We start from the raw sequence: 26,108 nt of genomic DNA on the forward strand, positions 1-26,108 counted from the left end.
CCACGTTTCTGGTGCCCTATCTCCTTCCAATATTTTGTTGCATACTTCCTTCAATGGCTGTGAGAGCCAGTCTTTGAGAGTCTTATAAAAATTCTATAACCAACAGTTGACTACAACGATGGATTAGAGGGGGAATCGAAAATTCTTTCTAGTAGCACCTTAGAGACCAACTGAGTTTGTTCCTGGTATGAGCTTTCGTGTCATACCAGAAGTCACCAGATCCTTAAATATAGTGGGGGAGTGAGTAATACCCCTCCCCACTCCCCCACTATATTTAAGGATCTGGTGACTTCTGTTTCAGTGTATCTGAAGAAGTGTGCATGCACACGAAAGCTCATACCAGGAACAAACTCAGTTGGTCTCCAAGGTGCTACTAGAAAGAATTTTCGATTCCCCCTCTAATCCATCGTTGTAGTCAACTGTTGGTTATAGAATTACCCCTACTTGTAGATTCACTTTACTTTTGTATTTTTTTTTTAATATACCCCAAAGCTTTCCTACTCCCTTCTTATCTGTTTTTCATCCCTGATCCTTATTTTGGCCGCCACGTTCTGCGCATTCTGTCGATATCTGCAGCCCAGCAGATGGACTTTCCTCAATCTGAACATGATTCCCCACCTTGTCCTCCCACTTACTGCCATCTCCCTCCCTTGTAGGATGTTCCTCACCTGGACCAGGCTGCTGGCTCTGATGTACCTGGCAGGGCATGGGGAGGCCCAGAGCTGCAGGCCTGAGCTGCAAGGCATTGGTAAGACCTGGGGAAGGGGAAAGGGAGGGGAAAGGGTGGCCGGTCTGTGAGCAAAGCCCAATGGCTTTTCCAAGTGCACTCTTCTTCCTCCCCAAACCAGTGGCCGAAAAGCTTTGTGACAGTGAAAGCTAGGGCGCCATCTTGCTCAGCGGACGGGGATGTGGCATTTCCCCATGATCCATTGAAAAGCCTCAAGGGTGCACCAAACCCTGGACACATGCAGTTTCTGGACCAATTGAAAGGGAAGCCCCACATGGGGTGTGCATGAATCACAGTGGCCAAGCTGTCCCTGTCCAAGAAAGGGCACAGTTGGCGTATCGACCTAAGGGGATAGTGAGTGCTTATAACTGTAGAGTTGGAAGGGACCCCCAAAGGTCGTCTAGTCCAGCCCCCTGCAATGCAGGAATCTCAGCTAAAGCATCCATGGCAGATGGCCACCCAATCTCTGCTTAAAAATCTCCAAGGGAGGAGAGGCCACCAACTCCCAAGGGAGACCGTGCCACTGATTCTCCTCTCACCACAGAGGTCATCTGAGGCTCCAGTGAAAAAGATGGATCTAGGAGCTCCAAAAAAAACCCTCTGCACCTCATTCTTCAGAGACAAGTAGGTAGCCGTGTTGGTCTGCCATAGTCAAAACAAAATAAAATAAAAAATTCCTTCCAGTAGCACCTTAGAGACCAACTAAGTTTGTTCTTGGTATGAGCTTTCGTGTGCATGCACACTTCTTCAGATACACACAAAAGCTCATACCAAGAACTAACTTAGTTGGTCTCTAAGGTGCTACTGGAAAGAATTTTTAATTTTATTCTTCAGAGAGTTCACAACCCCATTCAGAGCTGGTAAAGTCCCTAACTTTACCTTATGATGCCTTATGAGGAACGGCTTAGGGAGCTGGATATGTTTAGCCTGGAGAAGAGAAGGTTAAGGGGTGATATGATAGCCATGTTCAAATATATAAAAGGATGTCATATAGAGGAGGGAGAAAGGTTGTTTTCTGCTGCTCCAGAGAAGCGGACACGGGGCAATGGATTCAAACTACAAGAAAGAAGATTCCACCTAAACATGAGGAAGAACTTCCTGACAGTGAGAGCTGTTCGACAGTGGAATTTGCTGCCAAGGAGTGTGGTGGAGTCTCCTTCTTTGGAGGTCTTTAAGCGGAGGCTTGACAGCCACCTGTCAGGAATGCTTTGATGGTGTTTCCTGCTTGGCAGGGGGTTGGACTGGATGGCCCTTGAGGTCTCTTCCAACTCTAGGATTCTAGGATTCTGGATCTGGGAACTGCGCACCAAGAAAGTGATTATTGATTACAGAGTTGGAAGAGACCACAAGGGCCATCCAGTCCGGTGGGTGTTGTGTTTTGTTTTTGCAAACCACTTGGAGGTTTTATTACAGTCAAATGCAACAACACAAACAGAATGAGATTCATTCTCAATTTATTGCTGCTGCTGTTAACCTACTGATAATATGAAAGAAACGTAGAAGCATCTGGGTGGCCACTGGGTGAACAGGATGCCGGACTACATGGGCCCCTTTGGCCAGATCCAGCGGCTGCAAGTCTCTTCTTAAGTTGATCTTTCTCTTTCCATCTTCTTTCCACCATGCTGTGACTCCAGTCCGCAACTTGGCCAGCGGCCGCCCAGCCTGCCAGTCCTCCATCATCTCACATCCACTTATTCCATCAGCAAGCAAAGCCGTAGATGGGAATTGTGACGGGGACTTCACTCACGCCTCCTGCACCCTCACCAAGTTTGAGAAAGAGCCATGGTGGCATGTAGACTTGGGTGATCAGTATGCCATCACCGCCGTGATGCTCAAAGGCTGTCTGCAATGCTGGTGCGAGAGCCTCCAGGGAGCAGAGATCCATGTGGGAAATTCCATTGCTGACCATGGCAAGTCGAACCCCCTGTAAGTTCCCGTTGCCTCTTCCTTCCCCACTCGTCCTTCCCAGGAGACACTCTCAGGCTCACCTTGCAGATTAGTTAACTTGTAGCTCCTTTGTTCTATTCCCAATCGGGGGGGGGGGGGAGCAGGGGGAAGTGGATTCTGCCCATATTTCAAGACCTGCTTCTGTGTGGAATGGCAAATGTGCTAATTCCTGCTACTGGGTGGAACGGCCTCTCTGACTTCTCCACTTGGATGCTTCACTCAAGTTGTCTCAAGTTCAGTAAGTCCAAGACTGAACTTCTCATCTTCTTTCCCTCCCTCTTCTTTCACTTTCCCACTTCCCTGACGCTCCTGCCTTCTTCATCAAGCATGAAGCCATGGCTTCCTACTTTGACTGTTCTCCATCCTTCCTCCTGCACCACATTTTTAGTTTGTTGCCAGGTGATGTCGCTTCTCTCATAAACTCATGACAAAAGATTTTCCACAATCTGTTGACTCTAGCCCCTATGGATGAGACGGCCCTGGAAATATACAAAGAAATGTTCAGGGAAAGTTAATCTTACCTACTAGTGTCTTAGAGTTTTCAGGTCAAAGTGTACCACTTTGTACACTTTGTATATTTCATAGGGTCTCTTAATTTTCATTTCATTTGTATTACAAACCTCAAGGAATTAAACCTACAACAGACTTACATGGATGGTTTGAAATGAGGATTGGACCAGTTCATGGAGGATACTCTCCGTGGGTTCTGTCCCTACCTGCCTGGTCCAGTCTGGGGAGTCCCTGACACCTGTGCTATTGGGTAACTTGGAGCGTTTGCTCATACATGTGTGGATAGACAGAGTTATTTTGAATGGCTTCCACCCCAAGGCCGACCTCCCTTTTCTCTCTGCAGCTGTGGAAACGTTACAGACCCCATACGTGGTTCCATCAGTACCATCTTCTGCCAACAGCTCAAGGGCCGATACGTGAGTGTCAACCTCCCCGGACGGAAAGCGGCCCTGACCCTGTGTGAGCTGGAGGTCTATGGGACAAAGCCGGGTGCTAAGTGTTAGGAATCGCCAGCCAGGTGCTTTTGGGTGGCGAGCAGAGCAGATTGAGTCGCCCGCTCTCCAATAAAAATACTTTGCGTAGGCTCCGTTTGTCTCTCCCGTTTGTTCATCAGGCCTTCAGATCCAAGAGGGTCTGTGATTTTTCCTGTGCCAGAGAGCAGGCTGAGTGGCCCCTTCTGGGGCTGCGAGTCCTGTTTGCATATCGACGAATATGAAGATGTGGAAATTCCCTCGGTGACCAACATTATGAAGTGGCTGCACCCCACAGTTGTCGTTTGTCGGGGTGAGGTAGATAGAGTTGCCATTTGACCAGTTTCCCCCAGACATATTCTGGGATTCAAGGGCAAAATTACCACCCAGGGGGGATTTTTCTAAATCAGCAAGAAGTGTGTGCCCCCAAAAAGCTCAAAGCGATTTCCCCAAAAAAGCTCAACAACTTTTTTGTGTCGTGATTTGGCAACCCTATTACATAAAATTAATTTCTTAGTTTTTACTGTATTTGACATTTCCTCAAGCTGCTTTCATGAAGTTTAGGAGAGGTTTGGAACCCTTCAGGAAAAAAGCTGGCAGCTAATGAAGGAAGCGCCAAGGAGTGTGCAAGACAGCTTTGTACGACTGTTGTTGTGGTTAGGGAAATAAACAGAGTGGACGAGTTTTTAAGCCCAAGGTGTCATAAAAACAAAGCGCTGTTAAGAAGTGGAATTCAGAAGCCTGAAACTCTTGTCTCGAGGGAGCAAAGTATTGTACAAAATCCAAGCTCAAACTGCTACCCAGGTTGGGAAGGAGTAAAGACGCATCTAACCTCATGAACCCTCTTCAGTTATTTATTGTTATTGTTATTTGTTATATACATACCACTGTTGATTAAAAAATCACTGGGTGGTTTAGAATATGAAAATACAACCCCCCACAGGTTGCATAACATAATAATAACAACAAAATAAGAATACACAGAGTTGTTCAGTCGTTCAGTCGTGTCCGACTCTTCGTGACCCCATGGACCAGAGCACGCCAGGCACGCCTATCCTCCACTGCCTCTCGCAGTTTGGCCAAACTCATGCCAGTTGCTTCGAGAATACTGTCCAACCATCTCATCCTCTGTCGTCCCCTTCTCCTTGTGCCCTCCATCTTTCCCAACATCAGGGTCTTTTCCAGGGAGTCTTCTCTTCTCATGAGGTGGCCAAAGTACTGGAGCCTCAACTTCAGGATCTGTCCTTCCAGTGAGCACTCAGGGCTGATTTCCTTGAGAATGGATAGGTTTGATCTTCTTGCAGTCCATGGCACTCTCAAGAGTCTCCTCCAGCACCATAATTCAAAAGCATCAATTCTGCGGCGATCAGCCTTCTTGATGGTCCAGCTCTCACTTCCGTACATTACTACTGGGAAAACCATGGCTTTAACTATACGGACCTTTGTCGGCAAGGTGATGTCTCTGCTTTTTAAGATGCTGTCTAGGTTTGTCATTGCTTTTCTCCCAAGAAGCAGGCGTCTTCTAATTTCGTGACTGCTGTCACCATCTGCAGTGATCATGGAACCCAAGAAAGTGAAATCTCTCACTGCCTCCATTTCTTCCCCTTCTATTTGCCAGGAGGTGATGGGACCAGTGGCCATGATCTTAGTTTTTTTGATGTTGAGCTTCAGACCAATACACAGAGAGGCACGTTTAAAAGGCCATAGTTTATTTAATCAGCCCAAGGCCTGAGTGAACAGGAATATTTTCACCTGGTGCCTAAAAATACCAGTATGTAAAGGAAGGTGCCAGACAGTCCCTGCCAAAAAAAAAGGCCCGTTCTTGTGTTTCCACCCTCTGGGCATCTCATGGAGGGAGGGGGCACATGAAGAAGACCCTCAGATGATGAGCGAAGGGTCTGGGTCAGTTTATATGGGGCTTCAAGACCTTCATGCATTGAAAATTGGGTACTTGGGTGAGGCAAGGGGTGCTGAGGGGAGCTGCCACTCACTATTAACATTTAAGTATTTAAATATTGTGAAATCATGTGTCAAATTACACATGTTGACGTACGGAATCCACTGACGCTCTCAACACCCCATAACAGAATTTTGTCAGGAAAGATGTATACTTAATGTAAATACTATGAACTTACATAATGCAACACACCCACTGTGTGCCCCCAAATATGTGAAATTCTGCCCGCGGCAAACAGTGAGGCAAATGGAATTGTATTTAGCAGAAACTGAACTGCAGGAGGATGGAATCAGCTCTGCTCACCTCATGTAAAACAATGATCTCTGAAGAAAGGTTGCCGCGTTTGGGACTTTTTAGTTTAGAGAAAGGCTGAGTAAGAGGTGACAGGATAGAAGCTTTAAAAAGTTGTGTATGGCATGGAGAAGTTGGTAGAGAAAAATTGTTGTCCCTCTCTCATAACACCCAAAGTCAGGGTCATCCCCGAAGCTGAATGTTGGAAGATTCAGGACGGGGGGTGAGGGGGGGAGGCTTTACTCACGTAGTGCAAAGTTAAACTGTGGAACTCCCTGCCACAGGAGGCAATGATGGTCACCAACCTGGAGGGCTTTAAAAGAGGTTGAGACAAATTGATGGAGGAGGAGAGGGCTATGGGTGGCTAGTAGCCAGGATGGCTCTGCTCTGGTTCTGAATAACAGTTTCTGGAAAGCACTGGAAGGAAGAGGGCCCTTGGGCTTGTTGTAAGAAAAAATCTGCCCTTATTCCCTTATTGGGTACACAAGAGCCCTTGCAAAGTCCTTTGCAGGTTCTCCATCGGTAGGAGTAAAAAACAGAGGCCAACCAGAGAAGATTGAGAAGCAAAGCAGCTAGTAAGCTTGATCTTTATTGAAGCTGTTGCAACAGTGGTGATTTTCAGGGGAAAGACCCAGAACAATGAAGGCATGCTCTTATAAAGACATTTCAAAATCCCTCCTGGAGTCTAGCCCACCCCCAGAAACATCAATCACAGAAGAGGTGTAACCCAAGACCACTCCCCCCCATACATCAGAGCTACATCACAAATTGGGGAGGGTCAGAGGAGGTAACTTGGGAATTTTCCACACCTGTGCCCAGAGCCGTCTTAAGGGGATCTGCCGCCCTGGCGCGGCTATCCCTCCGGCGCCCCCGCCATGCCGCCTCTCCGCCGCCTCCCTCCCGCGCTTGCCGCCCCTTGGGAAGGGGGTGGGCGAGCGGGGGATGAGGGGCGTGGCGCTGGAGCGGCGCGGGGCTCTGCGCGCCCTTCCAGCGCTTCCGGGACGGGAGGCGAGGGCGGCCGGCTCGCGCTCCCGCGCGCATCCGGATGGCGCGGCGCAGCCGGGCGGCGCGGCTGGGCAGCTTGTGCTTCATCGGAAGCGCTGGAAGGGCGCGCAGAGCTGTGCTCCTGTGCTCTGCTGGGCAGCCAGAGGGCGTGGCGTGGCCGGCCAGCTCCCTTGCCGGGAGTCAGAGGGCGCTGCCGGCAGGCGCTGCCAGCGGGGCTGGAGGACGGAAGCGCCCTCCAGGCCATTGCGCCCTGGCGCGCCGCGCCACCAGCCCCAATGGATGAGACGGCTCTGCCTGTGCCATCTCTCCTTGACCCCTCCCAGACACACATTTCTGCAAAACAAAAGGTTTCCTCCCTGGCCGGTAGGGCTAATGGCTGTCGTTTGTGGGGGAAATGGCCCATCCTCAGGCAGAGACTTCTCACCCCCTCCCTGCAGATGAAAACACTTGGCCAGCTAGGAGACAAAATGGAGTGAGGCCTGTCTTTGTCTGTTGTTTTCAGACATGTGGCCTTATTTGCTTGCTACATTACTAACTATTATTATATATATATGAAAGACCTTAAAATTCTTATAACATGCTTGAATGCTTCTTGCTAGTTTCCCACGGGCTTCTGGCCGGCCGCTATGTGACTAGGATGCAGGACTAGATGGGACCCCACGGGCCTCATCCAGCAGGGTGGTGGTGGTTTTTGTACAAGGTGTGACGGGAAAGTTTGGTGAATGTTCACAGAAATTGGACAGGGAGAAATATTCAGACATACAGGCCTTCAAAGTAGGCCCCCTCTGATACAATGCACCGTTGACAATGCACCGTCTTCCTGTCAGAGGGGATGCATGCAAGATTGCTTGATGTGAACGAATTACCTTGTAGTTTTGCTTTCATCATCACAGGGTGTGGCGTCGCGAGTCGGAAAAGGCATGTTCTGTTCACTATTCAAGGCTCCCTTCTGTGTAGAATGGGAACTGGGAGCAGCTTAAAGGGTGCAAGAAACAGGGACCATTGTTGTTTCAGAATAGCACAGAGATCCCTGAATCCTCACCTTGGCTTGCAACATGTCAAGGGTTCTTTTCCACAAGGAACTGGGCAGTAGTTGAGCATCAGTTCATTACCATGACAACTGACATTCTCCAAGGGCTGGAGGTCCCTAAAGGATTTGTAACATGTCTTCAGGAACATAAACAAAAAAACTGTGGACCCTACACTCAACCCCATCTCCAACTGGGTGCTGGCTCCCTCCCACAAGGGGAAATAACATTTTTCTCTGGCAGGTGTCCAATGAACAGAATATATGAAAGCCTTCAAGTTATCATTTAACACGTGGGGAACATGCAAACTCTAAAATGAGTATTTACTTTGGCCAGGGTGCAATGATGCCCATTAAACTCGAAATTCAGTAGTTTGCTGGATCACTGTGGAGGGAAGGAGGGTGTGCTTTTGTAATGCAGTCACTGATGGGGAGGGACTAAATGTTAACGTCAGTTTACATGTGTGTGTGATGGAAAGAGGCTCCATTTAAAAATTCAGATGAGCCTGGATGAGACCAGAGGCCCACCTACCATACCCTCCAACATTTCTCCAGTGAAATTAGGGACATCCCATTGCAAAATGATAATTTTACTATTTTATACCCCACACATCTTACTGGGTTACCCCAACCACTTTGGGCAGCTTCTAACGCATATAAAAACATAATAAAACATTAAAGAATTTTTTTAAAACATTCCCTATACAGGATTGTCTTCAGGTGGCTCAGAGGTCAGATAACTCTATACCCTGCAACCCTTCTCCAATGAAAATAGGGACGTCTTAAGGAAAAGCGGGACATTCCGAGATCAAATCAGAAACCGGGACAGCTTTTCTAAATCTGGGATGTCCCTGGAAAATAGGGACACTTGGAGTCTGATCTACTAGTCCAGGATCCTGCTCTCTCAGTGGCCGATCAGGTGGCCATGAGAAGCCTGCAAGCAGAAGAGGAGTGCAGCAACACTCTCCTCATTTGTGATTTGCAGTACCGTAATTGGGATTCGGAGGCATATTGTCCTGGACAGTGTTAGCATTTCACCCCTCCCTTTGTGAGAATCGTATGACTTGGTGATCAGAGAGAAGGGGGAGGGAACTGAGTCTTTGAACTCCTTTTTAGCTTCTCTGAGACTCAAGAAGTGTGTGTGCTATGCTATCTCTGCTGTAGATAAGATGTGTGGAAGGAACTTAGCCACACAGTCTGTACAATCTGTATATATATTGTAGCTTGTAGAAATAAAGAAGAACTGCTTCAAGTAAATGCAGCCACAGCATTTATTGAACCTCTGGAGTTAGTGCAGGTGCTCATAACACACCGTTGTGAGTCCAGGTATCAGGATTAAGCTGAAGGTGTTCCAGTCTTCTTGCCTTGCCCAGTCAGGGCACAAAGAGGGGCACAAGACGTGGATAGAACCTGGCTTAAATCCACAGACAGATGAGGAAGAACTTCAACATTATGACTAGTTGAAACAAAATTTTAAAAAAATCTTCCAGTAGCACCTTAGGGTAAAGGTAAAGGGACCCCTGACCGTTAGGTCCAGTCGGAGACGACTCTGGGGTTGCAGAGCTCATCTTGCTTTACTGGCCGAGGGAGCCGGCGTACAGCTTCCGGGTTGTGTGGCCAGCATGACTGAGCTGCTTCTGGCGAACCAGAGCAGCACACGGAAACGCCATTTACCTTCCCGCCAGAGCGGTACCTATTTATCTGCTTGCACTTTGACGTGCTTTCGAACTGCTAGGTGGGCAGGAGCTGGGACCAAGCAACAGGAGCTCACTCCGTCTCAGGGATTCAAACCACCCACCTTCTGATCTGCAAGCCTTAGAAACCAACTAACTTTGTTCTTGGTATGAGCTTTCGTGTGCATGCACACTTCTTCAGATGTGCTACTAAGGTGCTACTGGAAAGAATTTTTTTATTTTGTTTCAACTATGGCAGACCAACACAGCTACCTACCTGTAACAAGAATTATGGCTAGTTGCCACAGAAGGTCTCGTTCCCACTCTGACACTCAACTTGCATGGATAATAGATAATCCTGAGAGGAGACTTTGGTAGTCTTGGAAAGACTCGGGAAATCTTAAATTGACTGCTGCCAGCTGGCCTACACTTGGACCTTGTTCCAGGGGAGGGAGGCAGAGATGTTTCTATGGGTTGGAAGAGGCTGTTTCAACACAGAGGTGCCCACCCATTCTCCACAAGGCTGACCACAAAGTGTTCATTTTGGAGCTTAGCTGATGTGGTTTGGACCTGCCAGTATCAGCGCTCACTTTGGCACCCATCTGATCTCTAAATGGGGTAAATGGAATGAGGATGTCTTCTTCTAAAACCATCTCCTGCCAAGGAGGTGCCGTTATTTCCTCTTGGGAGAGAGTCAGAAACCACACAAGCCCACTCAGACCCTACTCAGATGAAGGATGTCAAAACCTGATCTTGATCCTGAGATCCTGGTGCCAACATCTTTCTGATTGGCCAAGTTGAGCCACGTCAGGCAAGCGCTGCCCATTGGGAAGGGGATAAAACCTGGAGGTGCAGGACTCCTCTGGAAGCAGGGAAGTCTCAGTTCCAGTTTGGGGAGAAGAACCTGTGTCTCCTGTCCCACCAAGAGCAACAGACGCTTCTGCAGATCCCAAGAAAGGGAGGCAAGGTAAGTCGGGAAACCCACTGGGTGTGATCTTTGAAGCCTAGAACACCTCCCCCAAAAGAAAGTCTTGACCCTGACTGCCCCACAGAATGGGCATCTCTAAAACTGTGGTTTCCTTTTCCTTTTTGACATTAAACGTTGGTTAGGCACCTTTGGAGAATAAGAGTTCTCCAGGCCAACCCAATAGCGCTGCTAAGGAGGAACCAGACCCCCGTGGCTCCAGCCTCGTCTCCCCCTCACTGCCTTCTCTGCTCCCTCCTTGCAGGATGCCCCTCATCTGGACTTGGCTGCTGCCCCTGCTGCTTCTGGCAGGGCGTGGGGAGGCCCAGAGCTCCGAGCCTGACCTGGAAAGTACCAGTAAGAGCTGGGGAAAGGGAATGGAAAGGGGTACTTGCCTGTGGGCAAGCAAAGTGGTGCCCCTCCCCTGGCACAGAGGGTGCTCTTATCCCTCCCCCTACCAGTGGCCTACAAGCTGGTTTCTGGCAGTGAAAATCTGGAGGTCACCTTACTCCGTGCATTGGGTAGGGGGCCTAGGAGAGTGGAGGAGCAGCAATGAGTAAGCTTTCCGTGTTGTGGCTGGCATCCACAGCAATCTCTCAAAATTCAAAATGTAGCCACTGGTCCAAAATATAGGTGACCCTCCAGGTCTAGGCCAGGGCCCAAACTCCTTCAGTTAACCTGCTCCCAAGTTGTTCAGGTGTTTACATGTTGGAAACAAGACCTTGAAGATGCCCCGGCAGGTAACTGACAGGTGTAATATGTATTATCCACTCTGCAACTTGGCCGCAGCATTATGCGCCAGCTGCAGCTTCCGAACCCATCCCAAGGGACGTCCCACATAGGGTGCATTACAGCAGTCCAGTTGTAACATTACCAACGCATGCATCACCGTGGCCAAACTATTCCTGTCCCGGAGAGGGCAGAGTTGGTGCACCAACCTAAGGTGAAAATGGATGCTTCCTGCCACGGAGGTCATCTGAAGCTCCATTAAGAAAGATGGATCTAGGAGCCCCCAAAAACTCATCCTTCAGAGGGTTCACCATCTCATCTGGCAATGGGGAAGTCCCCAACTTCTGGACGTGGAAACTGATTGCCCACAAAGTCTCATTCTTGCCAGGATGATTATGATGACTGCAAAACACTCGGAGGATTTATGACTGGCAAATGCAATATAAATTTTGTAAAACAGAATGACATCTATTCCCGGCTTATTGGTAGTGCTGTTATTTGTAGGTTAACTGCTAGTTCTTAATATGAAGGAAAAGTAGAAGCATCTGGGTGGAAACTGGGCGAACAGGATGCTGGACTAGATGGGCGCTTTTGGCCTGATCCTGCAGGGTCAGGGCTATTCCTGTGTTCTTACTTCTCCCCGTCTTCTTTCCATCAAGCTGTTGCTCCAGCTCTCAACTTGGCCAGAGGCCGCCCAGCCTGTCAGTCCTCCACTTACTCACCTCTATCAGTAGCTGGCAAAGCTGTCGATGGGAATTCCGACGGGGTGTACCCTCATGGCTCCTGCACCCACACATACACTGAATATGGACCATGGTGGCATGTGGAGTTGGGCGATCGGTATGCTATCTCCTCTGTGGTGGTGAAAAACCGTGCAGACTGCTGCAGCGAGAGACTCCTGGGAGCCCAGATCCGTGTGGGAGACCACGTGATTGAAAATGGCAAGTTCAACCCCCTGTAAGTTCTCGTTGCCTCTCCCCTCCCCACTCGTCCTTCAGGAAAGGCATCCCAGGAGACACTCTCAGATTAGTTAACTTGTAGCTCCTTTGTTCTATTCCCAATCAGGGTGGGGGGAGCAGGGGGAAGTGGATTCTGCCCATGTTTCAAGACCTGCTTCTGTGTGGAATGGCAAATGTGCTCATTCCTGCTGGGTGCAGGGGCGTAGCAACGGGGGGGGGCGGTGCGCTCCTGGTGCCACGCCTCCGGGGGGTGCTACGGCACGCCGTTTGCCGGTGCCACCACTCCAGCCCTGTTCTGACGGTGCCAGAATACAGGATGGGTGACACCTGGCTTGAGAGCAGTACATGTGAAAAGGATCTAGGAGTCTTGGTAGACCACAAACTTGACATGAGTCAACAGTGTGATGCAGCAGCTAAAAAAGCCAATGCAATTCTGGGCTGCATCAATAGGAGTATAGCATCCAGATCAAGGGAAGTAATAGTACCACTGTATTCTGCTCTGGTCAGACCTCACCTGGAATACTGTGTCCAGTTCTGGGCACCCCAGTTCAAGAAGGATACTGACAAGCTGGAACGTGTCCAGAGGAGGGCAACCAAAATGGTCAAAGGCCTGTAAACAATGCCTTATGAGGAACGGGCTTAGGGAGCTGGGTATGTTTAGCCTGGAGAAGAGAAGGTTAAGGGGGGATATGATAGCCATGTTCAAATATATCAAAGGATGTCATCTAGAGGAGGGAGAAAGGTTGTTTTCTGTTGCTCCAGAGAAGCAGACACGGGGCAATGGATTCAAACTACAAGAAAGAAGATTCCACCTAAACATTAGGAAGAACTTCCTGACAGTAAGAGCTGTCCGACAGTGGAATTTGCTGCCAAGGAGTGTGGTGGAGTCTCCTTCTTTGGAGGTCTTTAAGCGGAGGCTTGACAGTCATCTGTCAGGAATGCTTTGATGGTGTTTCCTGCTTGGCAGGGGGTTGGACTGGATGGCCCTTGTCATCTCTTCCAACTGTAGGATTCTAGGATTCTTTGATTCTGCTCACGGCTGCAGCTGCATGTAGAGGATCCTCCATTTGCGGCTGCAGCCACGAGCAGAGGATCCTGGCACCGTCCATACGGCGCTGGAGTGTCGGCGCCGGCAACCCGTTGCATAGCGTCCATGTGCAGCATCGCAACGTAGTGACACATGCATCGTATGTAGCGACACTGTGCATATGCGTTATGTGGCGACACCCCGCCCCCAGGTGCAAGTCATGTTTGCCGCTCCAGGTGCCCGAGCGGCTTCCTACGCCACTGACTGGGTGGAACGGTCTCTCCGACTTCTCCACTTTGATGCTTCGCTCATGTCTCAAGTCCAAGAAGTCCAAGACTGATCTTCTCATCTTTCCTCCCCTCCCTCTTCTTTCGCTCTCCCTCTTCCCTGACACTCCTGCCTTCTTCATCAAGCAACTAGGCATGGCTTCCCCTTGGACTCCTCTCCATATCTGGTTTGAATCCTTCCCTCGAGAGTAAACAAGATTGCTCCCTCCTCCACGTGACAGCGCTTCAGATATCTGAAGGTGGCTCTCATATCTCCTCTCAGTCACCTCTTTTCCAGGCTAAACATATCCAGCTCCCTCAACTGTTCTTCATAAGTGGCATTTGCTGCCAAGGAGTGTGGTGGAGTCTCCTTCTTTGGAGGTCTTGAAGCGGAGGCTTGACAGCCATCTGTCAGGAATGCTTTGATGGTGTTTCCTGCTTGGCAGGGGGTTGGACTGGATGGCCCTTGGGGTCTCTTCCAACTCTAGGATTCAAGGATTCTAAGGCTTGGTTTCCAGACCCTTGGTCATCTTGGTTGCCCTCCTCTGCACACCTTCCAGCTTGTGGCGCCCAGAATTGAACACAGTTTTACAGATGTGTTCTGGAAAAGGCAGAATAGAGAGGTACAATGACTTCCCTTGATCCAGACACTAAATGCAAAGAGGTGGAGGGAACATTCTTGTAAAAGGGTAAAAGAGTGTTGGGAAATGATCCATCTGAAGAAGTGTGCATGTACACGAAAGCTCATACCAAGAACAAACTTAGTTGGTCTCTAAGGTGCTACTGGAAAGAATTTTTTATTTTGAAAAACAATATTTTAAAGTACTCCCTCCCCCACCAAAGAAAAAAGAAAGAGTCCTTTCTGCTGGGGATAATTCAGCTTGAAATTCCCAGGTTTCAGAAAAGGTTATTTATGTATACAACAACTGTTGCCCGTGTTTTGTTAGCCCAAAAATGGAAAATGAGCAAGGTCCCAACTAAAGAAGAAAGGCAACTTAAGTTGACAGAATATGCACAACTTGCAGACTTAACATGTAGAATAAGAGAACAAGAAGAACATACGTTTAGAGAAGATTGGAAAACGTTCATTGAATATATGGGAAATAATTGTGTACACATTTATCGTTGACACGATGCCTGACCTGACACATGTTGACCAGCTGATAATTGTGGTTTGATACCGATCCACTGTCCCCTTCTGCTACTTCCCTTTCCATGCCCACAGCTTCCCCATTACTTTTCTGGCCATCCTGGGGCACCCCCAGAATGACCTTCCTCTTTTGCAGGGATGAAACGAGGTTTTCTTTCACCTGGGTCAAAGACAAAACAAAATGAAAAAATAAAAAATTCCTTCCAGTAGCACCCGAGAGACCAACTCAGTTTGTTCTTGGTGTGAGCTTTCGTGTGTATCTGAAGAAGTGTGCTGTCCTGCCAACCTCACAGTTCAGGCAAAAGACCCCAAGCGCATGAAATCCAAGTGAGCGGTCTCCTGCCCCACCCTTTCATCCTCTTGCCTTAGTTTCCAGGTTCCCCCTTTCCAGGGTCACCGAACCACAGATTTAATCACACAGCTACCACACCTCACTGACTTCCCCAAACTTGCTCTTGCAGGCTGACTTTTGAAAACATGTAACAGTAGCATGCTAATGCAAGCGTTGCCATTTCCCCCGTAATTTCCCAGAACTCTCTCTTTCTCTCCCGCTCACCCCATTTCCATGCGGAAAAGGACTGAAGAGGAACATTTTGCACCACTCCTGTTCCCCCGCCCCCCCCCCCGGGCTCTTGATTCCTCCAAAGGCCTCCTCTTAGCATACCTGGCTGGCTCTGAGCCTACCTTGCCCATCTTTTGACTGTTCCTGCTGCTAACAGGGAGGCAGACCCCCATGGCTCCAGCACCACCCACTTTTTACAACAACAACAACATAATAGCTTGCTGGATCAGGCCAACGGCCCACCTAGTCCAGCACCCTGCCCTCAAAGCGGCTGAACAGTTGTCTGTGGGGATCCAGCAAGCAGGATTTTAGCACCAGCAGGAGCACAAACAGGTGTTAGGAAACTTGGCCCCCGCCAAGGGCACACACCCCACAGGGCTGCAGAAATCATGCCACTCCTCCTGAACTTTCTTCAGTTTGTCCTGAATCTTTTTTTTTGGGGGGGGGGGGTTATGATTACAGAGGTATTGCTCAAGACCTGTTTATCAGGGGTGTGCAAGGCTTACTTGGGCAAACACTAGCCTTGTTTAAGACCTCAGTGTTGAACTTTGTAAAATAAAAATGGAAATGTCTCCCCCTGCCCCACCCAAAAAGCACATGGTGTCATTTTTGCCCACTGTGACAACTTTTCCTCAGAATTTGCTAGGGACAAGGGTCTTGGTCGCCCTGGTCATTTTTGGTATATGATGTGGTCAGTCTGGATGCTGCCCTGGATCCCTTCCAATTCTTGGCAACCTGCATCTGTGTGGGTAGAATGTATAAGAACAGGCTTGCAAACCAGTCTGTTGGTCAGGCAATGGCTTTGGCTGACTAGTTAAGCACCAGGATTAGCCTGGTCAAAGAATCGCCGTGTTGAAGGGTCATTTAGTCCAACCCACTGCAATGCAGGAAGGCAGTTGCTCTGTGCCATAGAACAGATGGGCACCTCCACCTGGTTTATTTCCGCATATAGGTCACTACCCACCAGTGAGCTTGACATTGATACCAGGAAAGGTCCTAGAACAGATAATTCAACAGTCAGTCTGCGAGGACTTCGAAAAGGATGCATGGGTTTCTCAAAAACAAGTCATGTCAGATGAACCCAATTTCTTTTTGATGGAGTAACAAGTTTGGTCGATCAAGGGAATGCTGCGGACATAGCGTATCTTGATTTCAGAAAGTTCTTTTGACAAAGTTCTCCACGATATTCTTGCGAGGAAGCTGGTAAAATGTGGGTTGAACGAGGTAACAGGTGGATTTGTAGCTGGTTGGTGGATTGAACCCAAAGAATAAAAAAATTGTCCAGTAGCAGCTTAGAGACCAACTGAGTTTCTTCTTGGTATAAGCTTTTGTGTGCATGCACACTTCTTCACAGCTGAAAATGCTGGCAGCATTAAGATAAATTCAACAGTGTAAACAAGTTTAGATGGATGCAATAATGGAAAACCAATTGGTATCATTTTTGTAAAATATGCAGGGATTTGTGATATGTAAAATGAACCATGGAAAGAGAAGAAGGGAAGTCACTGATATCTTAAGGATGCAAAATTCATATTTTAAATTGTAAAACAGAAAATTTAACAAAAATTATATATATGAAAAAGAGAGTACTGTATGAAGTTTTCAAGTTCTCTAAATTATGCTTGCCTGAAACAAAGAATAGTTCCTCTCACAAATAACAACCAAGCTTGAAACCCCCATAGAATTATAGAATCATAGAATCTTAAGAGTTGGAAGGGACCCCCAAGGGTCAATGCAGGAATCTCGGCATCCCTGAAAGAGGCCATCCAAACTCTATTTAAAAACCTCAAAGGAAGGAGAGTCCGCCACCTCTCATGGGACTCTGTTCCACTGCTAAACAGCTCTCACTGTCAGAAAGTTTTTCTGAATGTTTAATCAGAATCTCCTGTCTTTCAACTTGAAGCCATTGGTTCAAGTCCTACCTTCCATAGCAGGAGAAAACATATCTCATATCTCCTCTCAGTCTCCTCTTTTCCAGGCTAAACATACCCAGCTCCTTCAACCACTCCTCATCAGGCTTGGTTTCCAGACCCTTGGTCATCTTGGTTGCCCTCCTCTGCACAAGTTCTAGCTTGTCAACAACCTTCTTAAACTATGGCGCCCAGAAATGGACACAGTATTTCAAGTGTTCTTTAACCAAGGCAGAATAGAGCAGGAATATTACTTCCCTTGATCTGGACGCTAGACTTCTGTTGATGCAGCCTAGAAGAGCATTAGTCTTCTTTTGCTGCTGCATCACACTGTTGACACTTGTTCAGCTTGTGGTCCACCAAGACCCCTTAGATCCTTTTCACATGTACTGCTAGTAAGCCAGGGGCTCCCACAGACATGGAAATACCTTGGAGGGTAGACGGAGTCATTCTGAATTGCTTCCACCCCAAGGCTGACCACCTGTTTCCCTCTGTAGCTGTGGGATCATCACAGATTATGGTCGTGGCTCCATCAGTACCTTCCATTGCCAAGGGATGAAGGGTCGCTATGTGAGCGTGAACCACTCTGGGCGAGCTATCCTGACGTTGTGTGAGGTGGAAGTCTATGGGACAAAGTTGGAAGATGAGCCGTAGGGATCACCAGCCATGTGTCGTGCGGAAAGGGGAACGGGCAGAACTGATGGATCCGGTGTTGATTGTCCAATAAATATCCTTTGAGCAGCCTTCTTTTGCCTCTCCAGTTTGTTCATCAGAACCAAGGGGGGGGGTCTGTGATTCTGCCTGTGCCAGAGAGCAGAGCCCTAGGGGAGCCCAAATGACACCTTGTGGGGCCTGCAAGTCCTATTTGCCAGGAATCCCTCACAAAGAGAACTAGTCGCACAACGAGGGAGGCCAGAGAATTCTGCTCTAAGAGGACATGGGTGGAGAAATCCCACCTGTGTGCATTATTCCCCAGAGTGGCTGGGGGAACCCAGCCAGATGGGCAGGGTATTATTATTATTATTATTATTATTATTATTATTATTATTAACCAGAACTCCTTGAAGCAATTGCACCTCAGCATTGTTGATAGTGAGGAGATACCACCACAGGTTACATACAATTAATGTCTTGGTTTTTATTTGATATTTCCTCAAGCTGTTACCATGAAGCTTGGCAGAAGTTTAGAGCCCTTCAGGAAGATGGCAATTCCTTCTTTCAAGGTGAATAATTAGCTAAGACATCCCTCAGGAACGCCTGTGCACCATGGTTGTTGCGGTTCAGGAAACAAATGGAGGGAATGGATTTTTACATCAAAGATGTCTTAGAAGCAAAACTCCAGGAAGAAATGGATTCTGGAAGCAGCAGGGAGAACCCACAGAAACGTGGCTTGGAGGAAATAGCTCCTTCTCCTAATGACATTTCGATCCAAGTTGTCCCTTGCCCTTCTGTCTTCTGCAAGTGGATCTCCTGCTGTCACAGTAAGATAGATTAGAAGGGGGGACCCCTAAACTCCTGGGAGTAAATAGCCTCAAACCAAGAGAGAAACTGGGGGGAAGAAACCTTCTGTGTGGAAGGACATTGAGACATCAGAAAAGACAGGATTATTCACCCCTCCATACCAATGAAAGCACAACCAATTCAGGACTGAAGCAGAAAAACCATACTGTTTTCTTTCTTTCACCACCCTAGGCAATTGATACAGCCTCACTAGGGTCAGCCCATTGACTTTTCATCATAGCTGTCAAGTTTTGGATTTGAAAATAAGGGATCAGCACCCTCACCTGTCCCGGGGACACTCTATGGTTCTCAGGGACAGTCCACGCCACGGTAAACCCCCCCCCCCAGGCTACAAATTAATTTACACCAGGAAAGAGCTCCCAGGAAATCAGGGCAGAGAAAAGAAAGCACTTATTCACACAGCACACGGTTAACCTCTGGAACTCCCTGCCACAGGGAGCAGCGATGGCCACTAACTTGGATGGCTTTAGGAAAGGATTAGGCAAATTCATGCAGGAGGAGAGGACCACTGATGCTTCTGGCCAGGTTGGTTCTGCTCTGCCTCCAGTTAGGGGAAGCAATGCTTAATCTGAGCACCTGTTGCCGAGAAACATTCGACTATTTTTTCTTCTTCTTTATATATATATCTGTCTGTCTGTCTGTTTGTTATTAGGTATTATATTCCACCTTTTTCTCCAAGGAGCTCCCTGGTCCCAGTCCTCATTTAATCCCCACAACAGTCCTGTGAGGTAGGTAGGCAGGCAGGGCTGAGAAAGGCAGGGACCCAAGGAGTCCCCGGACTCCAACTCTCCTTCCCGGAAATAAGGGAAATTTAAGGGATATCAACAATAAGGGATAGCAGCGGGAAACGGCTTGGAATAAGGGAGTTTCCCGCAAAAAAAGGGATACTTGACAGCTATGCTTTTCATGCCTGTATCAAAAAGAATCTGCAAAGATGCAGGAAGCAAATTCTCTGGCTAGCGGAGCTGAACCAAGGTAAAAGGTTGCCTGATAAGTCAAAAGAGGGTGCTATGGAAATGACGAGGGGGGCGGGGCACATCTTTGAAGTTGTTACAATGTTACAAATATCTTGCCTGAATGCATCCTTTCGACTTGACAGCTCAGGGAAGATACCTAGCTTTATAAGTTTGTAGAAAATCCATACTTTAACCAACTCTCCATTAAACCAGTTACAGGTAGGTAGCCGTGTTGGTCTGCCATAGTCAAAACAAAAAATAAAAATAAAAAATTCCTACCAGTAGCACCTGAGAGACCAACTAAGTTTGTTCTTGGTATGAGCTTTGGTGTGCAGGCACGAAATGTATCTGAGGAAGTGTGCATGCACACGAAAGTTCATACCAAGAACAAACTTAGTTGGTCTCTAAGGTGCTACTGGTAGGAATTTTTTATTTTTTATTTTGTTTCTCCATTTAACCCTTAAAGAAAAGTGAATTTGGGCTCCACCTCCCTCCACGAACCAAGAAGCAGGAAGTCACGTAGGCAGCAGGAACAGGGCGTCTCGCCATAATTCCCCACCCAGGGAGTGACCAAGGGGGGAACAACAGACACCCGCAGAGGCAGTTGAGCAACTCCAGTGTTCTGAAAGCCGAGTTTTATTGTACTTAAGAGGTCTTGGGAAAGTGAGAAAGTGACCTAATGTTGAACTTGTGTAACCCTTGTAGACCCCTCCCCATTTGTGTCATGCCACTGGTGTAGTGATGTTGTATCTATGATGCCTCTCAAAGTGTATTTCTGGGGGAACGAGGGAAGTTTTAAAAGAGGATGTCACCCCATGCTGGGGGTTCTTACTCCTGGGGAGACCTGTTGTGCAACAATAAGGATTGTGGTCTACTGACCGCTGTTTTGCTCCAAATTACTTGGCTGGAACTTCCTTCTTTTACTGACCGCATGGACTCACAGGGGACTTGCACCCCAATGAGCTGGCTTGTTTAAAGACAGGGCAGGAAGGTGAATTAGGACAACCACTGGACAGCCTAGCATGTCTAAACAACACATTTAAACCTAGTTTAAGTCAAATCCAGACTTGCTTAATTATTCTGAGGAATGTAAATCTCCAAGGGACTGGAACTTGCCTTCAAAAAAATGCAATTTCTGGACTCCTAGAACTCACAGACTACTCTCTCCCCTCCCACTGGGTGCAGACTCTGTCCTGCAAGAGGAAGTAAAATTTGTCCCTAGGCAGTGCCAAGTGATTTGAATATAGGAAGCCTCCAATTTCTCATTTAACACATGTTTGCAACAAACACTAAAATGCATATTTATTTTGGCCACATCCCAGCCATGCCCATTAAAACCCAAAGTCAATACTGTAGTCTGATGAAACATTGACAGCCTCAGTCTACCTATGGGAGGTCAAGAGGCTCTCTTAAGAATTTCATAGCAACCTTCTGGATCAGACCAGAGGTCCATCTCCTCGTCCAGAATCCTGTTCTCTCCATTGCCAACCAGATGCCCATGAGAAGCCCACCCAGTAGGAGAGGAGTGAAACAGCGCTCTCACTACTTGTGGTTCCCAGCAACTGGCATTCAGAGGAGGAAGAACATCATCATCATCATGGCTAGGCCTTAGTTGCCCTCTGGCACTCAACTGCTATAGATCACAGAGTGTGGTGGTCATGCCAGGGCTCAGGAAATCCCAGACTGGCTGCTGCCAAAACTCACTTTAGCATCCACCTACTCTCTAAACGCAACAAGGATATACAGTACTGTTAAACTCAAAGCAGATCCCCTGATGATAAGGAGGTGCAAATTCCCCCTCTTGGCAGAGATGTAGAAACCGCACAAGGATCTTGATAGCCAAAATCAGTCTTCCTGATTGGTTGGGTTGTTCTGAGTCAAACAGGAACTGCCTGTTTGAAAGGAGATAAAACCAGGAGGGGCAGGACTCAGCTAGAAGCAGGGAGGTCTCCGTGTCAGTTTCAAGAGAAAAACCTGGGCTTGCCAACCCAGAGGTGCTGATCCCAAGAAAGAGAGCCAAGGTAAGTCTGGGAAATCCATCGGATGTGAGCCTTGAAGCCTAGAACATGCCCCCTCTCCCCTAAAAAAAAGGAAAACCTTGACTCTGAATGGGCATATCTAAAATTGCATTGCTATTGTTAAGGTCTTATATAGGACTGTTAGGAATCTTTGGAGGGTGACCGTTCTGCCCAATGTGGTCCTTGATTGACCTGAATGCCTCTTCAGCACTCCTGGCTGCAACCAAAGCCCTCTGGTGCTGCTGGGGGGGGGGGCAGACCCCCATGGCTCCGGCAGGGGGCTGTCCCTCACTGCCATCTCCACTCTGCCCTTGTAGGATGCTCCTCACCTGGACTTGGCTGCTGGCCCTGGTGCTCCTGTCAGGCCATGCAGAGGCCCAGAGCTGCAAGCCTGAACTGCAAAGTATTGGTAAGACATGGGGAACACAAGGGCCAGTCTAGGGGTCAAACCAACACTTTGGAGTTTTATTACAACCAAGTACTAGATAGACTTTATTAAGTAAACAAATAGGATTCAGTTTCAGTCTGTTGGCCCCGCTGTTTTTGGACAGAGAGACCCTGGGTCAACCTTATAGGATCATATAATCGTAGAGTTGAAAGGCACCCCGGGGGTCATCTAGTCCAACCCCCTGCAATGCAGGAATCACCCCTGACAGGTGCCATCCAACCTCTGCTTAAAAACTCCCAGGGGAGTCCACCACCTCTCATGGGAGACCATTCCACTGCCAGACAGCTCTTACTGTCAGAAAGTTTTTCCAAATGTTTAGTAGGAATCTCCTTTCCTGTAACGTAAGGCCATTGGTTCGAGTCCTACCCTCCAGAGCAGGAGGTGGCAGCTTTTGAGATATTTGGAGATGGCTCTCATATCTCCTCTCAGTCTCCTTTTTTTCCAGACTAAACATATCCAGGTCCTTCAACTGTTCCTCATAAGGCTCAGTTTCCAGACCCTTGGTCATCTTGGTTGCCCTCCTCTGCACACCTTCCAGCTAGTCAACAACCTTCTTAAACTGTGGTGGCCAGAATTGGGCACAATATTCCAAGTGTGGTCTAAGGCAAAATAGAGTGGAACGATTACTTCCCTTGATCTGGACCCTAGACTTCTATTGATGTAGCCTGGAATAGCATTCACCTTTTTTGCTGCTGCATCACACTGTTGACTCATGTTACGTTGTGGTCCACCAAGACCCCTAAGCGAGTGCAATTCAATAAAAAGTCAAGTAGGGCACATGGCTGTGGTATAATCAAAAAATGCTACCACATCTGTGGTACTGTATTCTTTAGTGTCACTGCTCGTTCTCAGCATGAAAGAAATTTAAATTTAAAAATAATAATAATGAGCATGCTGTTGCCCTCCTGTCCTACTTGTGGGCTTCCCAGAAGTATTTGAGTGGCCACTGCAAGAGCAGGGTGCTGGATGAGATAGGTTGATCTCTTATTGCCCTTATTTGCCCCCCCCCCCACACCCTCATCTTCCTTCTTTTATTCTGCAACTCCAGCTCACAACCTGGCCAGAGGGCGCCCAACCTGTCAGTCCTCCATCTTTCCACACGAGATCATTGCAGCAGCAAGCAAAGCTGTGGATGGGAACTGCGGTGGGGACTGGTATAAAACTGGCACCTGCACCCACACTCTGCTAGACACGGAGCCCTGGTGGTACGTGGACTTGGGTGAGCAGTTTGCCATCTCTGCTGTGGTGGTGAAGAACCGCGGGGACTGCTGTGGCGAGAGACTCCAGGGAGCCCAGATCCGTGTGGGAGACTCTGTGGCTGACCATGGCAAGTCCAACCCCCTGTAAGTTCCAGTTGCCTCTTCTCAAAATCTCCTTTCAGAAATCTCCTTTCCTGTAACTTGAAGACATTGGTTCAGGTCCTCCCCTCCAGCGCAGGAGAAAACAAGCTTGCTCCATCTTCCGGGTGACAGCTCTTGAGATATTGGGAGACGGCTCCCATATCTCCTTTTCTAGGCTAAACATACCCAATTCCATCAACCGTTCCTCATAAGACTTCCAGACTCTTGGCCATCTTGGTCTCCCTCCTCTACACAGGTCCCAGCAAACATAATATGTACAGTTTTAATTTTACCAGTGTTTAATTGGGGCTTTTTGGGGATAATGATTGCTTTTCTGTGCTTTTTGCAGTTCTTCTTTTTATCCGTAAGCCATGCTGAGTCCCATCAGGGGAAAAGACAGGCCATAAATAAAAACATATACACCCCCCACCCCAATCCCTCCTTCTCATTCACTCTTTGTCCTCTTTGAAAGGCACAAATACAGGATGGGTGACACCTGGCTTGAGAGCAGTACATGTGAAAAGGATCTAGGAGCCTTGGTAGACCACAAACTTGACATGAGTCAACAGTGTGATGCAGCAGCTAAAAAAGCCAATGCAATTATGGGCTGCATCAATAGGAGTATAGCATCTAGATTGTATTCCGCTCTGGTCAGACCTCACCTGGAATACTGTGTCCAGTTCTGGGCACCACAGTTCAAGAAGGATACTGACAAGCTGGAACGTGTCCAGAAGAGGGCAACCAAAATGGTCAAAGGCCTGGAAACAATGCCTTATGAGGAACGGCTTAGGGAGCTGGGTATGTTTAGCCTGGAGAAGAGAAGGTTAAGGGGTGATATGATAGCCATGTTCAAATATTGAAAAGGATGTCATATAGAGGAGGGAGAAAGGTTGTTTTCTGCTGCTCCAGAGAAGTGGACACGGAGCAATGGATTCAAACTACAAGAAAGAAGATTCCACCTAAATATTAGGAAGAACTTCCTGACAGTAAGAGCTGTTCGGCAGTGGAATTTGCTACCAAGGAGTGTGGTGGAGTCTCCTTCTTTGGAGGTCTTTAAGCGGAGGCTTGACAGCCATCTGTCAGGAATGCTTTGATGGTGTTTCCTGCTTGGCAGGGGGTTGGACTGGATGGCCCTGGTGGTCTCTTCCAACTCTAGGATTCTATGATTCACAGAACACCCCACTTCCTGGATCAGGGATGAAGTCAAGGCTTTCCTTGGTCTCCCCTCCTCTGCCCGACCTCTTCAGCATATTGCCAAGTCACTTCGCTTCTCCTTCCTCTGTGAAGTTGCGCTTTCATAGAATCATAGAGTTGGAAGAGACCACAAGGGCCATTACTACTATCTCACTTCCTTTTGAATGCTTGGTCATCTGTTCCAGGAAAGCATCATCTGTGTCCTCAGTTTGGCTTGGGGATCTGTAGTAAACTCCCACAATGAGATCACTGTTATTTTTCTCTCCCTTAATTTTGACCCAGATACTCTCAGTTTGGCTTTGAAGTTTTAAATCCTGGATCTCTTCACAGGTATACACATCCCTGACATATAATGCCACTCCTCCTCCTTAGCCAGAGCTCTGCTCCACCACCAGATCCTCGCCCACCTTGACCCCTGCGGCCCCCTCCTCTTGGGTCCTCCCCTGACTCAACCTGGCCGCCTCCCGTCTACTCTCTTCTGCCAGAAGCCACTAGCCCTCCCTTGGTGGCTCTGAACTCCCTTCAATCCCTCTGCTCTGAGGTCCATTAGAAGCCCCTTGTCCTGCCTTGGCACAGCCACCTGGCCCCTCAATCTTTGTAAAGACTTGGGCATGCAGTGTGCCCTTAAAATAACACCAGCGGTTAATAATGAAAATCGGGGAATGTGGGCAGCCCACCTTTGAGCGATAGGAATGGGGGGGGGGTGACATGTGGGAGTCCTTTCACATGCAGGTTGAAAACTGCTTTGAGGTTTTTTCCCCCCTTTAAAATATAAAGCGGCATAGAAATGAAACGTATGAATAAATATATGAATATACCCATAGACTGAGCTGTTTTGAATTAATAATCCCCCCCAGGGCTCACCTCCACTTTTTCTCTACAGCTGTGGGACCATCACAGACACCAGCCTTGGATCCATCAACACCTTGTATTGCAACTGGCTCAAGGGCCGCTATGTGAGCGTCAACATCCCAGGAAGGGCCGAATACTTGACCCTGTGCGAAGTGGAGGTCTATGGCACCAAGGTAGAAGACCAGTGCTAGGGGTCGGCAGTCTCTGCGTGTGTGTGTGTTGCCGGGGGGGGCAAGCATGGTGAAATAAAAATTAATTTTCTGGTAAACTTCCTCTGAATTGGCTTGTTTTCTCTCCCGCATCCTTGTGAGAGATGCTGTCCTTTTGCCAGTGGCACAGAACAGGGCACCTGCCGTCTAAGGATCACCCCCAAGTCTTCATTAGACCCACACTCAGGCCTCGAGATTTCATCACAGAGAGGAAAGGTTAAAATCATAGAATCGTGCAATAAAATAATTGTAGAGTTGGGAGAGACCCTAATCCAAGTCCTTGCCATGCAGGAATCTCAGCTAAAGCATCCATGGCAGATGGCCACCCAACCTCCGCTTAAAAACCTCCAAGGAAGGAGAGTCCACAACCTCCCAAGGGAGACCATACCAAAGTCA

The 26,108-nt window shown here is 48.1% G+C and overlaps 1 protein-coding gene across 1 annotated transcript; it reads left to right on the plus strand.

Annotated features, from left to right (window-relative positions):
* The first annotated feature begins 657 nt into the window (after positions 1-657).
* Positions 658-25,717, plus strand: LOC117050502. The gene is made up of 10 exons (XM_033156171.1): positions 658-748; positions 2,362-2,653; positions 3,528-3,673; positions 3,839-3,972; positions 10,718-10,928; positions 11,972-12,257; positions 17,672-17,824; positions 21,987-22,078; positions 23,166-23,460; positions 25,535-25,717. Exons 1-10 carry the CDS (start codon positions 658-660, stop codon positions 25,692-25,694), a joined length of 1,860 nt encoding a protein of 619 aa, XP_033012062.1. The 3' UTR covers positions 25,695-25,717.
* The last annotated feature ends 391 nt before the right edge of the window (positions 25,718-26,108 follow it).

This window comes from Lacerta agilis, chromosome 7 (assembly GCF_009819535.1).
Source record: "Lacerta agilis isolate rLacAgi1 chromosome 7, rLacAgi1.pri, whole genome shotgun sequence".
NCBI classification, from domain to species: Eukaryota; Metazoa; Chordata; class Lepidosauria; order Squamata; family Lacertidae; genus Lacerta; species Lacerta agilis.